Source organism: Hesperophylax consimilis, chromosome 25 (genome assembly GCF_061612785.1).
Source record: "Hesperophylax consimilis isolate HC1 chromosome 25, BYU_Hcon_1.0, whole genome shotgun sequence".
In the NCBI taxonomy this organism is placed as follows: domain Eukaryota; kingdom Metazoa; phylum Arthropoda; class Insecta; order Trichoptera; family Limnephilidae; genus Hesperophylax; species Hesperophylax consimilis.
In genome coordinates this window covers 18,976,450-18,992,461 of record NC_142860.1, presented here as the reverse complement: position 1 = coordinate 18,992,461, position 16,012 = coordinate 18,976,450, and the positions used below count along the sequence as shown (strand labels likewise).

Here is a 16,012-nt window from a genome sequence, read left to right as displayed (position 1 = left end):
CTTACACTGAGCTGACCATTTTATCATTGTATTCTAGCAACTGTATGTGTTTCTGTTTGTTACATTCTGCCACGTTTTTTGTTGGAATAAGGAGTCTTCTTACAAACATAAACTGAACATCCTAACTTTAAACCGAGACACAGAAATTTTATGAAACCGTTAAAAAAGTACTATGGTAACATAATAAGAAAAACATTTGTATAAGATAAGTTGATTAAATGTGTCAGTATAAGGGTACGTATACATTTGCAAACCGTACCACGAATTACGGGAAAGGAACGAATCAACTGCAAGCGGCGTTTCGCGCCATTTGCGGTTGCTTTGTTTCTTTCCTATATGTTGAGGTTCAGTTCGGCTCGCAGACGCATACGTAGCATAATAAAATAGATTTTGTTCAATCACTGTAAAAATAATAATTATGATTACATTTTTGGTATTTTCCTTACAGATAAATATTATTTTTAAATATCAGTATTATTTTCACAAGTGCATTGCATGATCACAAACATAATTATAAATAACCGGCAAATAAATAAATTAAATACCCATTTGCCTATACAATCAATAATTCTATATTACTCTTCAATTCAATATCTAGTTTCTAACACAGTCATCTATACACATACCGCCATTTGGTGCAAAAATAAATCTGCTATGTAATATTTCTTTCTCACTAACTTTTGTACCGACAACAAACTATGCTATTTTTAGGTATTATGACTGTTAGAAGACACGCAAAGTACAAATGAAAATAAAACTGCAAGTTTTTGCGCAGTTTTATCGTCATGCTCACAATCGCTTATCTTAACCTCACCTAATTTAACTCTACAAGGTTTCTCCTCTTCGTTTTTAAATTATGGTCCGCATGTACTCTCTGTCTGTTGCGTTAGGTTATCCAAGTTTTTCCCCAATTCAAAATTACAGTATCATCAGCATAAAATAAAATTTCACCATCTAGACTTGGAACAGTAGTGGTCCTAATATTAATCCCTGAGGAACTCCACAGTTTATATGGAAGTTGAGGTTAGGTTAGGTTAAGAGGATTTGCACATTGCGATTGTATAGCATGTCGATGCAGCAATGCAAAAAACTTAAGACGGGGGGACAATATCCTAAAATAAGTGAAGAAGCAACGCGAAAAAATATGCTACGCGCTGCCCTGGTGTATTGGACAGACCTACGGTTGAATTTGCCCTAGCAAATCTAATTCATCATCTAGAAAAATAAAATCTGGTGCTAATTTTAAAACTAATTTAAAAATTAACATATAGTCAATGTTTTATAAAATTACAAACTGTTTTTCATAAAATATTTTAATGGTGAGGTACTGTTTTTATTAATGTTGAATGTAAATAACTTACATCCATAGGGATCAATCTAAAAAAAATATACATTATCATTACAAATTAGTCAGAATTGATTAAAATGTGAGCCTCGAGCAAATCCCCGGTTTTAGATTCTTGTATCGCCTTAACTCGCAGTTTTATTTACAGTTGTATTATGCACATATTTTTCATCTGTATAACAGTAAATTTACCAAATTTTATACTAGTGCATTAAAATGCCCATCATCAAGTAAAAAAAATAATGGTTGGCATTTTTATTGTATGTTATTTTAGTGATCATCAACAGAATGATAAATTAAACATAAAATGTAATTAGCTATATTTGGTGACCAGATTTGGATAGTCAGGTTTATCCACCTTCACTATCCTATCTGCTTTCACTTTCCCTTTGCCTTCTACCCTTATCGTTCTTCTTGGGCAATTGAGACTACTTTGGGAGGTTATAACATAAAAGAATAATGTGCTGTTGTGGATATTGTCAAACAAATAAACGATCTCTGGTTATTTATCTTATCAATGAAATGCTGTCCAAGTCAAAACACCGAACACAACACTAAAAGTTGTTTTATATTTTTGTGCATATTATACTTTGATCTAAACGTCAGAAAAAATGTTCTAACTTTGTCCATAGATTCCAAAGTAATATTTACATAAATATTTTTTCCCAATTTTCCCAATATGAAACACAGAACTACAAATCAAAATCCAAGAATAAATTAAATAAATATGTAGATAAAAGATTCTAAATTCAGGATGCCGATTCAAAAAACTTTTTCTTCTCCTGAAATGTATTCAGTATTTTAACTTTGAACAGCCGTGATATTTAACAATAATTAAAGACATTGAGATTCTATTGCAGCTTATCAACTAAGTATGTCATTCATTGAATTCAAATAAGTGGTCATAAAACATCTGTGAATGGAGATTCAAAAGAGGGATTAGGTTGACATACACTTATAAATTGTTTCACAGAATATTGTTATTCTTTGTCCTGTCGAAGGATTATTTTAATCGACATTGAACTTCAATGGTGATTTCACAGGGAGAAAATAGACACAGATTTACTTATTTGAATTCAATATGATGGGAAAGAGAGTTTTAAGAATTTTTAACAATATTTTCAATTTGAAACCCTTTTTTTTTAATAATTTAAGATAAGTTTCATCGTTAAGAAAGTATTTCTTCTCGATTTTAAAGCATTTAAAGAGATTAAGACATAGTACATGAATTACTGCTCATTTTGTGTTTTGAATGTGGGTTTCCAAAACTGCCGCAGCATTGGTTTTCACTGTCTTTATTGGTCAGGTTATTCTTGCGTTGTTTGGATGAAAGGTTTTTGTTGTTTCTGTTCTTGCACGCAGAAGAAGTTGGTGTTTTGGAATTGCCCTTCGAGTTGGTGTGGGAAACGAGGTTGGAATCCGATCGTGAAGACGTAGGCATTGTTGCAAGAGCCAGAGAACTTAGTGGACACATCATGCCCATCGGGAAATCGTCATCTGAAAGCAAATTAAAATGTTCAGAATTATTTTGATTTAGTACTAGAATAGTTACAATATTCGGCTTTTCACCCATAATTTGGATTATTGTATTAACCCTACCAAACTGGATACACTTACAAGCGTACACTTTCCCCAAACAAGAGTTTTGTGTGATACCTAAGTTGTTTTTCACATCATATACTCTCTAATTTAAGTAATCCTACAAAACTATTTGGTAATCTATCTGCATTAAAAATATGTATATATTTGGCCACTATTTTTTAAGATTTTAAATAATATCTACGCAATTCAAGAAGTTAAGAGATACGATCGCTCTACAATACATGGGGGACTCTACTGTCCCCCTTTTTCCTTTAGGATATGTAAAGGTTAACTGAAAAAAACATTAATTCATGCAAAACAAAATTAGTCGAAGCAAATCAGGTTGTTCATCAAATATAATAAAGATTTAAAAAAATATATATTTATTGTCTTTCGGCATGCAATATCACGAGTGCGACAATTTTTCCAAAGGTGATATGATAATTAAATTTGTAATCATTTTATTCGAGTATGTTCATCCAGAGAATGCTAATATTTGTTACAATGTTCTTTTATTATAATGGCAATAGGTAACACTGTTTCGGCCACCCTTGAATTAACGCCCTTTGAAGGGGCATTTATATACGAATATTAAAATATATACAGTAATTATTATACATAACTGCCACAGTAACAATCTTTCTGTATTTGTTTAGTGATATATTGAAGATGTCCACTGACTGTATAATTATTTCCCTTCATTAATACTCTGGGCACTAAGAAATACTTATCTTAATTTGGCAAAACCCTTTACGCCACAAAATGAAAATTTTACGGTAGAAGACAAAAACGAATATTTTCAAATTAGTAAAACTAATTAAAAATCTATAGATATGAAAGGTTCCCTTTTTTCAAAATTTTGATTGAAGATATTGCATTTCTATTTATGTATAAAAATTATGAGAGATTTTAAGGGGTTGAGTAATGTCATGTATGGTTTTCAAAAACAAAAATTGTGCAGATAAATTTAGTTTTTAGTAAGAATCAAAAATGCCTTTAATCAGCAAAAACTATTTTACCGTGTTATACTGCGTATAAATAGGAGAAATTTACCGCGAGCCAAGCCACAAACTATTAGAAAGAAACGATGCGACGGAAAATGGCGCAAAACGCCGTGAAGACTATTCTATGTAAAACCACTGAAAACTAACATTCCCAGATAATACGACTTGAAGGGTTTTACCAAAACGCAGTCGATATGGTAGTTAGTCCAAGAATTTATATATGTTGTGTCATGGTTTTTTTCTCTCTCCTGACCAATTTGTTTCATGTCACATTTGCAGTCATTTACAAAATAATATAAGATCATAAAACAAGTTGTAATGCATAATGTCTGTAAAATGTTACAAAACAGTAAGCCCGTCGTCCTACAGGTCAGTAAGCAATCCACATAAACAAATCCAGAAAATTAAGTTCGTTATAGTAAGGTACGGTATGCAGCCCAGTTCAGTTAGGAACTTTTCTGCGCAGGGTCTTACAGCATTTGGTTTATGTCGATTGCTTTCCGACCCGTGGGACTACGGGTTAAGTTGTATGATAAATTATAATTACCTGTGTGTGTGATTTCCATAGAGGGAATATGTAGCTCTGTTTTCTTAAAACTATTTATCACAGCTGGAGCGGAGTATGAAGGAATTTTTCTCACGTTTCCCTAGAATCACACATACAATTGAACATAATAATATTGGTGGGTACTGCCGCAATAAGAATAATGCTAACAATAACCTTGAAATATAATTGAAACTGGCAACAAATACTAAAAAAAAGAGAAGCAGAAAAGAGTTTTTAAAGAAAAGGATGGAAATATTATTTCTCGTTAAGATTTCAAAATTACTATTTTGCAGCTAACATTTTATTCAACTTTCAAGAATTCTTTCTGAAAATGAAATTCAATGTTTAGAACAAAAACACATTTTATTTTTATATTTTAACCTTTTCACCGCTCTCCTGATGTATATGATAATGGTTTTACGCTGCACTTTTTGTGGCATTCTTAAATTTTTTATGAAAATGAACAGACATAAGATGGAACCTGCGATGCCGCCGTTTCTCCACAGGGGTAGGCCGCAAAACTCTGTTTTCTCACACCCTCTTTGTTTCATTCATATTCATATTTATAACAGATATTTTTTTAATATAGGAGGGGTTGAGGAAAATAATTTCCCTCAGGGCCTATGTTATCTTTGGAGGTGTTGTGTGGGGGTCTTAGTAAAGGAAGGAAAGGAAGTTCTGAGAAAGAAAAAGGTATGAAAGAATGTAGGTAATAATGTGGGTAATCTGGGAGTCAGTACGTTCAGGAGTGGTGTATGAATCCATCCCCATCCCACTGCAGTGCAAGGTGTTGAGTCAAGAGAGTCCATCTGGAGAGTTCAAAGGGTCTCGACTTCAAAGGAATCGACCTCTCCCGATTTGGCCTGCCATGCAGCTGGTGGGTCGACGTATTCGACACCAAGACCTGGGCAAACCTCACCCCATGAACCAGGGCACCCTTTTCATGTGCCCCAAACGTGGCCACTCGGGGTTGGTTATCAAATGAATAGTTCCCGGTATAAGGTTTCTCATTCCCGCAAATCTTCTCCTACATACTCTTCTGTTGACATGACCAGGTATTTAATTTACTTAATTGTGCCAAATTATATGTTTAGATATTGTTTTCTACTTACCGACATCATTTCATCTTCTAAATCAAGGGTGTGCCTCATTTGAACGTCTGTCCTAGAGGGGGCGGTGGACAGCCTGTAGACGTTACCCCCGACCACCGAGAAATGGCGCTCCGGAGTGGACTGGCTGTGCAGGTCCAGGAACTCATCCGTCTCCGACACCAGAGACCCAAACACCTCCGCCGGGGAGTAAGCGTACATTGTGCCCATGGAGTTGGACCTGCTTTCTATTGAACGAAACATATTATTTGTTTCATTTTATTCTGTTTTAACAGTTATTAAAGGGTATTTTTGAGAACTTTGCTAGGCAGATTATGTTTTTTGACATGGCAGCTTACGAACAGTTGGAGAACTAACAACTTTCCTCAAATCGAACGATGGCTACCCATATTTAGGCCTGATCGCTCTAGGCTTGGAGCGATGGCTACACAAATTTAGGTTTTTTCATTTATATAAATTTATTTTTAAATTTCCGCAAACAGCGCAATTATAAAACCTACAAATATGGGAGAAACATTTAAATATAAATGGATTGATTTTACTTAAACCACAGTAAGCAGTTTATAAGTTTCCAAATTAATATCGAAGATATGATTTTTTTGAATGAGCGCTGCCAACTCCAAAACCAAATGCCCGGAAATCTATACGGATCTCTCAAGGAATTTATTTTGTAAATACCCAACCGCTCAAGTGAATAAAGAAAAAATAGAAAATCAGCCTATTTTGCAAACTTCATTCCTGGCCTGTCTTTTGCTCCCTTAGTAACACAGGGTAACCGGATAAAATAGAACAGTGAGAAAACAAAACATGATAAAATAATAGGTTAGGTTAGGTAAAAGTACCTACCCCTAGTGCCAATCTTAATGGGACTGCTGGCCACACTCCTGCGGGCCACCTCCTGGAAGGTGACGGGCGAGTAGACTCGCCTCTCTTCGCCTCCCGCCAGCGCGGATCCCGGCTCTCCCGGTGTCCCGTGGCTTGCGGCGGAAGCGGGCACGGACTCGGCCGTCCAGGCCTGCTTGGCCGTGGCTGAGAGGATCTTGGACACAGGCGTCCTGTGCTCGCGGCGAGTTAGCCAGTATGTCTTCATGGCGCCTACAATTATAATGTTCAATTTTATTATGATGTGATAGTTTGAGTCTGTTTTTGATAGTACAGTTTTAGTGGTTTTGGATAGAAATCACTTCTTAAGAGATAAATAGAATAAACTGGCATTACAGGCAAACAGCTTATAAGATAATTACTAACTTCTAAGAGAACAATGGCTTCCTGACTGTTCTAATTATCTCTACAGATTGTGACAAATAGTCAATAAAGACAAGTTTAGTTTTCATGTAGATGGCAGTGTTTTAAATCTCCTATAGTTAGACGTCATCATAATGTTGTTGAAATTATTTATTAAGAAAATATCCACAGTTAATCAGGATTCATTATTTACATGAACACTAGCAACTAAAACATTTTGTACATTTTCAACATGTATTGTCGTCGCTCTAGTTCGTTTTTGTCCAACAGATGAAATTTTGGCGAAATTGAGTATGCAGTTGTTCTCAGAAAGCATTTATTATTATGAAAGATACAAGTGAAAAAAATAGTGTTTTTAATGTGTTTTAAAGACGCAGTTGTCTTAAGTCAACCAAAATTAAACAACATTCCGGCGTGTTTATCCAACACTCTGTCCTACATCCAAATTAAAAACGTGTTTTATGCGTAATTTTATACATTTGGAACGAATTTTACTTAAAAATAATAATTTGTATCTCTTTAAATCATTTTAGTAAGGTTAGAATGAGCTAATTTAGTAGTACATGCGTTTTTAGTAAAAAAAACATTGAAGCGCTATTTCTCCCGATTTACGTTTTGGTCTGTTGGATAAAAACAAACTAGAGCGACGTTGTGTTTGTAAAAGAGCTACGGGCATTCAATAAATACATAAATTTTTTAAATTCATAAGATAGTACTGCAAAATCCATTCTTTAATCGCTTGAGCGCTGACAAATACAAATAAGTAACGCTGAGAAACCACCATTAATCTACATTAAGGGTTGGTTATCGGTTGTAATAGGGTATGAAACACGTTTATTGGTGAGGTCCAAAATCTTACATTACATTGTTTACACTTTATACAAAATAAATATAATGTATTGGTAACCATGAAACAGGCAGTTGTCTAGTACAATCGGCCCCTTAGAGTCAAAAAAACGTAACTCAATTTTTTATCGATTCTGAGTTACGTATGGTAAAATGAATTACTATTTTATATTTAAAAGATGTTCACAAGCACAAAATACCATCCTTTAACTAAATGAGTAGACATTATTAATATGCTTCGTTTGTTTAAAAGTATACAACACTGATTAATTGAGAACTATGTTTTCTTGCTCTCCTGTAAAGTAGAGAAAAATGAGATACGTTTTTTTGACCCTAAGGGGCCGAATTATGAACATAGAATCAGCTAGCAGAATGCGAAAATATTGATTCAGCACATCAAGAGAAGATTTGAGCTATAGATTGCCAAAAAAGCAAAAATGCGGCTCTGCTATCATACTAAAATACATTTTTCCAACAAAGTAACTAATTGATTGCCGATTCACGCAGGGGTAGGCAGAGAGGACGGGCTGTCAAATAACTTTCTCTGGACATACTCCTGGCTTCATTCACATTTAAACATTTATTTCTATTGATTTATAATTTATATTCCCTTGATGTCTTTCCTTATAACTTATAGCATATAAAAACGGCTAAAGTCAATTCAAGCAACAATTTGATTCTGAACGGTGGTATTTATTTACTGAAGGTATCTACCACTCTGAAATTCATGTAATCAATGTATACTATGAAAGTAAGTGTACAATGTGCGTGCCACTAAAACTCAGAAATGAGTACTGGTACGATCAAGGGAGTTGTATGGTGTGGTAGCCCTCTATTCCCCATCCGCAAAGAAGGTTCCTGTTTTTACCCGAATGGCATGCTTTTGAAGATATAAGGGCTAGATGTTTCACCCTCTAGAAATTCCTAGAACAGTCCAGAACATTCCAGAGTATTCAAGAGCATTCTACAACATTCCAGAACATCACAAAAGATTCTGGAATATTGTGAATGGTCTGGAACGTTCCCTGAGCGAAGCCGAGTACCCCAGCTAGTTAAGTATAAAACGACACATAAAATAAATTTTTGCAAGCTAGGTTTCGAGTCCGTGACATTTGAATCTGACACCGAGGACCTTAGGCACTCACTTACCAAATGAGACAAAAAACAAAATCGAAGAAGAGGACTGGAGCAGGACGGATAGGATTGAGGAAGAGAGGCAAATGCTAAGGAACCACAGCCAGTGGAGAGCTTTTGGAATGAAGCTCCGTGATGAAGATGATGTAAATATAAAAACCATCACCCCCATAAGACAGTACAAACATCAACATTACTTTTGGAGTTTGGGAGAAAGTGATTTGAACCTTTTCCTTTGACTGAGATCTCGCCCCGCTCCTCTGCGAAGTAGGAGGGAGACAGCTGCTCGCGAGTGGACTGCGAGATGTGAATTTTCATGGCTTCGGAGGTGGACTCCATCCTAGAGGCAGTGTTAACAGAGTCGCCAAAGAGACAATACCTGGAAATCACCAATAATATTGTTAGCACCAAATTTGATCATTGCCATGTTTCCGCATCTCTTTCGGCAAGAAGGGAAACAACTTGTCACCCGTGGTGTGCACTACCACCACCAGAGGAACTGCTCTCATCTCTGTCGGAAATTATGGGAACGATTGGACATACTCGTCACCCACAAGGAACGGGCATTCCAACGAGAAGGTTTTGAATCGAGGAATAAAGATAATCTTGCCAATTATTGTTATTTAACCTCTTGTCTGTCAGCGTACCTTTAAAAAAATCATTTCTCTGAATGTAAGTAGCTATTCTGGGGAAACTACTTATGGCAGATTATGTAATATTTTTATAAACACAAACACATTATTTGGTAAGACGGTACACTTAACAAAATTACTGTTTTGCAAATAACAAGTATGTTATTACAAAAATAGAATCAGCTGGCGTATGCTTACTGAATATTTGATCAAGTATAAACATTTGGCGATTTATTCATCACTTACTAAAACTATATAAAATATTATAGGTATTCATTAGTTTTTCAAGAGATGCTGCTGTTAGAAGTGGAAAATATCAGTAGCGGTAGGAGATGAAGAGATGATGAAGAAACTCAATAATCAATGGTGCCAATGTTAGGACCTTGATGTGGAGAAGATTCAGATACCTGCAAAGACACATTGTGGAACCAGGGGAAAGCCAAACATCTGATAAGATCGAACTGCAAGGGATTGTGTTTACTGTCAAGAGAATAAGATAAAGAATGGAAGCCCAGTGGACCTATGGCCTGAGTGCGTCTCCTTATCAATAAATAAAAATGTAAATGTTTGTTTGTTCAAAATCTTAAATCTCCGAAAGTTCTTCTCCTATTACTTTAAAATTTTGACACAACCTTGCATTCGAATACGCAAGTGTTTTTATATATCTATATCATATAGATGTCACCTGTGACAGGTAAAAACATGCTTATTTGAAAAAAACATCGTCATTTGTTGGAGGTAAAAGCAAAGTGTGCTTTTTTTTCTATCTGCATAGACAGACTTAGCCACAGAAACGCATGGTGGGGTTCAGCTAGTAATAATAACATGTGGTTTCATTCACATAAGCACTAGTTTTTTTGTGATATTGATTCCTTACAGACTAATTTTAAGTGGAAAAGACGATGCAATAATTTGAGATCACATCAGTTTTTTTTGATAACTCGAGCAATAGCTACCCAAATTTGTAGGTAGGTGATTTTTATGATTAAAAATTATTTTATTTTGAACATTCTATTAAACTTCTATTGAATACCAAAATATGTCACTAATGTTCCTGTCATGGAAATTTCTATATTTATAGTATAATATAATACAAATTCTGTCATGTTAAAAATAGCATTTTTTAATGGATGTGACTATAAACAATACACATAAAGAGAACTATTAAATATTGTCACAAATTAGTACAAGTTTTCAGTGAGTAACATATAGAATTCACGCATTTAATTTATTTTTTTGTAATACTTTAAAATATAGGATTTTTGGTGTTTTGTAGGTGAATTCACTAGCTTTAAAAAACAGCTTACACATATGATTCCGTATTAATATTGAGAGGTATGATTTGAGGAATGAGCGTGGCCAAATCCAAAACTAAAGGGATAGTAAAAACCTCAAATAAGATTCCCACATGAAGAGTTTTCATAAAAATTATGAAGTTGTGGAACTATTTGAATGAAACTTAAATAAAATCATTGAAGAAGAAGATTATATTAATAAACCTAAACGAATCATGAAACAGAATAAGACATAGAAAATAAAAAGGTAACGATCGCAACAAGATAACAGATTTGCAGCCAAAAATATGGAAATTAGTATATTGGTAATTCTTAACCTGGAGGAGTAGTATGGCCGAAACGATGATAATATGTATTAGACTTTTTTTTATTAATTTTTTTTTTTTTTTTTGATTTATTTGCGTGGAGTGATGTCCATAACATTTCAATCTATGATAATAACTAAAAAAATGAACAGCAAAAAAAAAACTTATGTTCGGTTAAGTTTGCCAAAACTCCAAGTCAAGTGGTTAAATTGAGATATTATGATATCGACAAAAATGATAGAAAATAATCAGGTCTCAATAGCTCAGTAAGACAGAAATCCTTGGTTAGATCGGGGGAACTGGGGAGTTGCGACCGTTACTTTAAATTGAAATTGTAATTACTAACCTTGGCATTTTTAATCCAACAATTCCTGCTACAACTGCCCCTGAATGAACTCCAACTCTAATTTGAAGATGAGAACCTAAAAACAGACAATGCAAAATAACAACAACTAAGAACAGCAAAAAAGCAATAACTATTTTGAATTTTTTTTTTGTCATGATTTCTGGGTTGTCACCGATTCCTTCTTTCATCTACCTGATGACACTCGTTTCAGGATAATTCTGATATACATATAGAATAAAGAAGAACACAATAAATGCTTTGTGGATGTGTTTAGTGATCCAAATATTTGCCAAATCGAGGCTTAAATTTCCAATACAAAACTGTGTTCAAAATTCAAATGGGATCGAGATCAATGATGTCAGGCGATTGTAATTGAGACAGATCGATGGGCTATTGGGCTAAATGGAATAATTTGTTTCCATTAAAATTTGAATTATTATTAGTGAAAAAATTTTTTTTTTACCAATTTTCATATCCACAGCATTCAGTTTTTTTTATCCTTTCTGTGCTAGTTTTTCCATGCGTCCTTACCATATATCAGTGTCGGTATCATAACTGAATTGTAATGATTTATGTGTAATATTATACCTGTTGAAGGGTCCTTCAAGTCTGTAATGGCTTCAACCATATCCAGTGCCATGTCGCAAACCATCTCAGCGTGATTAATTTCTTTCTCAGGTGCCCCACTTACGACCATATAGGCATCACCTATGGTCTCTACCTAAACAAATAAACAATGTGTCAAACTTCTGTTCTTCTGATCTTAATCTAAACTAAAAAGTTGAATAATTTTTGAACGGTGAACTCTGGCATCATAAAATTTGCTCAGATTTACCAGTCTGAATTTTTTGAGGGAACGCAATTGTTTTCAGCGTGTTGTGTTACTTCTATCATGAGATATAGAGCTTTTTCGATGGCTTAGAGCAAAAATAAGCATTTCCTAAACCTACCATCCCAAAGATATATACACATTGAAATACATTGTAGATCCTCTAGGCAACATTTAATACTGGGTTTACCAATAAGAGGTGTTATTTTGATATTCAATCGTAAAATATCAATGGTTTCGTTGCTGGTATGGCACGTAGCGCCGTCTTGTTGAAAGTAAACGTTGTCCAGATCAATACCATCCAATTCCGGCCATAAAAAATCAATCTCTCGATACCGCAATCCATTCACCGTAACCGTTGCTCCAGCCTCATTTTCAAAAAAGTAAGGTCCAATGACTCCGCCGGACCATAAACCGCACCAAACACTTTTCAACAATAACTCTTGGGTTTTCCGAGCCCCAGATGCGACAATTTTGCTTGTTGACGAAGCCACCGAGGTGGAAATGGGCCTCGTCACTCAAGATGATTTGCATTTGATTCACTCAAGTGAATTATAATAATTTCAATGCGTTGTTGAAGCCTGTATTGTTCCATTTTTATTAATGGCGTAGTTTCTACTTGTCAAATGTCAAAAAATGACAGCTTCAAAAGTAACATCTACCGAAATAGCGGGTTATTCAAAATAACACCTCTTATTGGAAAACCCTGTAGTACCCACAGATATTGTATCTCCTAAAAATATACCTCTATTTATGCTAAATGGAAGTCCATGCCCAAATATTTCATTTACATTAGATTGATAAAGATAAAAATACTACTAGTATAATATAAAATGAATACTTTTTTTGTAACATCAAACCTAATGTTTCAAGGTTCACAAACTTTCAAATCTCAGTTTTCTCAATATTATGATTTATGTAGATACAATATTAAATTTTAACCGGTTGAACGATGGTTACTCATGTTTAGGTCTCATCACTATAGGCTTTGGGCTATTGCTGCCTAAATTTCGGTAGACGGTTTTTTGTCATTTTATTTCAATTCATTTATTGCAATTTACGACGGTGAAATAAAGTTGAATTCATTAGCTTTAAATTGCAGTGAGCAATTTATGTGTTTCGCTATTAATATTTGGAGATATGATTTATAAAATGAGCACAGTCGAATCTATAACCGAACACACAGAAACCTCCATCGTTCAAGGCATTTTATTTTGTAAATATGCCATCACTCGAGTAGCTAAGCCATTAAAATATCCTTTTAATTGTAAAAAGATATTATGATAACGCCATTTTGCATTTTCCGCACATAAAAAATGCTAAAAGAGAGTAACTTTTATATGTTAGCAATATCATTTTCTGCATGACCTGTGGAACTTTGAAAAATCCTTGTAACTGTTAAAAATAAGACATTGTATTGTTCAATTCATGTTTTTCAATAAGTTTTTGCTGAAAGTCTAAATTAGGATCTTAAAACTCAGACAAAGCCTTCTTCTGGTGCCTTCTCTTATCGGAGGTTGGCTATTATCAGGGAAATATTCAAACTGTAGGCTGCACCATGTAGCAACTCAGCGGAACTGTGCTTGTACTAGTTAATAATAATATTCATTTTAATTCATAAAAATCACCTACCTACAGCTACCCAAGTTTGTATAGCTATGGTTCAACAGCATGAGTAGTGATGCCAAAATTTGGGTAGCTTTCGCTAGAGTGGTTAGTAGTTAAATGTAAATGTTCTTAAAGAAATTGTAAAATGGAGGATTTCTTACTTTGTAAACTCTATTTCTCTCAGTGAGAGTATCAAAGATGGAATACATGGCATTCAACATCGAAACAACTTCCATGGGAGTGATTCTGCTGCATATCTCTGTGAATGTTACCACATCGGAGAATAGAATGGACACACTGTCGAACATCTGAAAACCAAAGAAAATTATGTACGTAATTAAGTACATTTTAGTACATAATAGTAAAAAGATTGGTTCATTTCCACTAGGCAGTTTCTTTCCACCAAACCATTATGTAAATGCCATGAGGATATTGAATATAAATTTTAAAAAAAATTATTTGTCAGTGGTTCAGATTCAAAATTTAATTGCAGATCATCATCATCATCACTTTTGGCTGTACAACCCCTGGTGGGTCTTGGCCTCCTCAAGAGTCTTCCTCCACTCATCTCGGTCCCGCGCCAGCTCTCTCCAGTTTCGAAGCTCCCAGGCAGACAAATCTTTGAGGACGTTGTCGCTCCATCTTAACCTTGGCCTTCCCAGGCTCCTTCTCCCTATCGGTCTTGAGCTCAGCAGGGACTTTGGTTCTTGATGCTCGGTCATTCTCTCCACATGACCTAGCCACCGAAGTCTTCCCAGTTAATTGCAGATAAATCCAGAAAAGTTTCTTTCGGCTCGAGACCGGAGGTGGCAGCCAAATTCAAATGTGGGGGGCACTTGTGATTTGTACAGGGTCAGCAGATTGTTGTATAGGCACTACTAAAGTATCTGTAGGCCCTGTACTGTACGCCCAGCTTATAGGAGGCTAACTTGTCTCTGGCTTCGATAGAGCTCCTGTGCCTAAGCTGGTCATTTAAGCCCAGTTGTTTTGCAGAAATTCACGTGTGACAAAGTCATCAAATGGCTATTCAGCATCATTTTGTTTTTTTGACAGTTGAAAGGTTCCTATTAAATGATGATTCTAAATCCATTTCAGCTTTTAAACAAATTGTGATTAGAATTACATCAAGCAAATAAATGGAAGGCATGTTGAGAAGATTGCTGTACCTACTGTTGAAGGAGACTAGATTGTCATTTCGATTCCGTTAGACGAATACATCATAAAAATTAATGGTAACTTACTTCGCAAGTATCGATTGGATTTTCCCCAGTTCTCAGTCTGTCTGCTACTTGTTTGGGTATCATCTGATATAGTAGCTCATCTGTCCTTCTCATTTCCTCGTCCAGCTTCCTCATGGATTCTTCCAGCTTCTTACTCTTCTGCTGTTCTTGGTCCAGGGCCAGCTTCAGCTCTACGGACTGTTGTGTTCCCGCCAACATTAAGTCCCTGAAAAATACAAGTTTATTATTGAAACACTGTAACTTTTCTTTGTTCCTACGTTGGAGAAGAATGTAAATTCTGCACATTTTCTCTGATGATGGACACTGCAAGACTGTCCGAAACGTCGGTTTAAGGAAGAGGATCAATTCCAATAATATTTATAATGTTGGCCGTGCAAATCTTGTGAGAATTAGTTTTATAATAACATTTCTGACAAAACCATTGCGCCGATCACTGACATCAGAAGAGATAGATATGCCCAAACTAAAATCTCTTATGTCACAATGACATTGTATCTGTGTCATCTTTGATGTTGTTGTAGTCAGTTGGAACCATTACGGAATGTGCAATCGTTTAAAAAAAAAGATTTTTAGTAAAATGATCAGAATCAGAAAAATCTACTTTAAATCTTCCACACATTTTAACGGTATTTATAGTTTGTGAAGATACCCCATTGGGAATCTTGTGCGATAATCACTTTAGGAAAAAAAAACTTTATGGAATTCGTTTTTAAAATTTTTTACTTCATAAATACATACCTGCTGAAATCATGCATGGACAAATCATTGATGTACAATCCCGTTGTGATAAGTGAAGTGAGATCCGGCATTACTGGAGTCCCCAGGTACATCATCATTCTCCAATTATCCATATATATCATCTGACCTGTAAATATAAACACACAGTTATTCATTTGATATGTAACTTCCCTTTTATAATCTCTATATATCGTGGTATTATGTCCT

General features: G+C 35.0%; 1 protein-coding gene across 1 annotated transcript in view; it reads right to left on the bottom strand.

Annotated features, from left to right (window-relative positions):
- Positions 1-2,229: 2,229 nt before the first annotated feature.
- Gyc88E (Guanylyl cyclase at 88E) overlaps positions 2,230-16,012 on the bottom strand; it is a 30,072-nt gene continuing 16,289 nt past the window's right edge. The window contains exons 6-15 of the mRNA XM_089646612.1: positions 15,806-15,932; positions 15,068-15,272; positions 13,988-14,134; positions 11,978-12,110; positions 11,390-11,465; positions 9,039-9,190; positions 6,433-6,681; positions 5,590-5,813; positions 4,478-4,577; positions 2,230-2,842 (exon numbers count right to left, since the gene is read on the bottom strand). Coding sequence (XP_089502738.1) covers positions 2,556-2,842; positions 4,478-4,577; positions 5,590-5,813; positions 6,433-6,681; positions 9,039-9,190; positions 11,390-11,465; positions 11,978-12,110; positions 13,988-14,134; positions 15,068-15,272; positions 15,806-15,932 — 1,700 coding nt within the window. The 3' untranslated portion in view covers positions 2,230-2,555. The remainder of the gene's footprint in view (positions 2,843-4,477; positions 4,578-5,589; positions 5,814-6,432; positions 6,682-9,038; positions 9,191-11,389; positions 11,466-11,977; positions 12,111-13,987; positions 14,135-15,067; positions 15,273-15,805; positions 15,933-16,012) is intronic.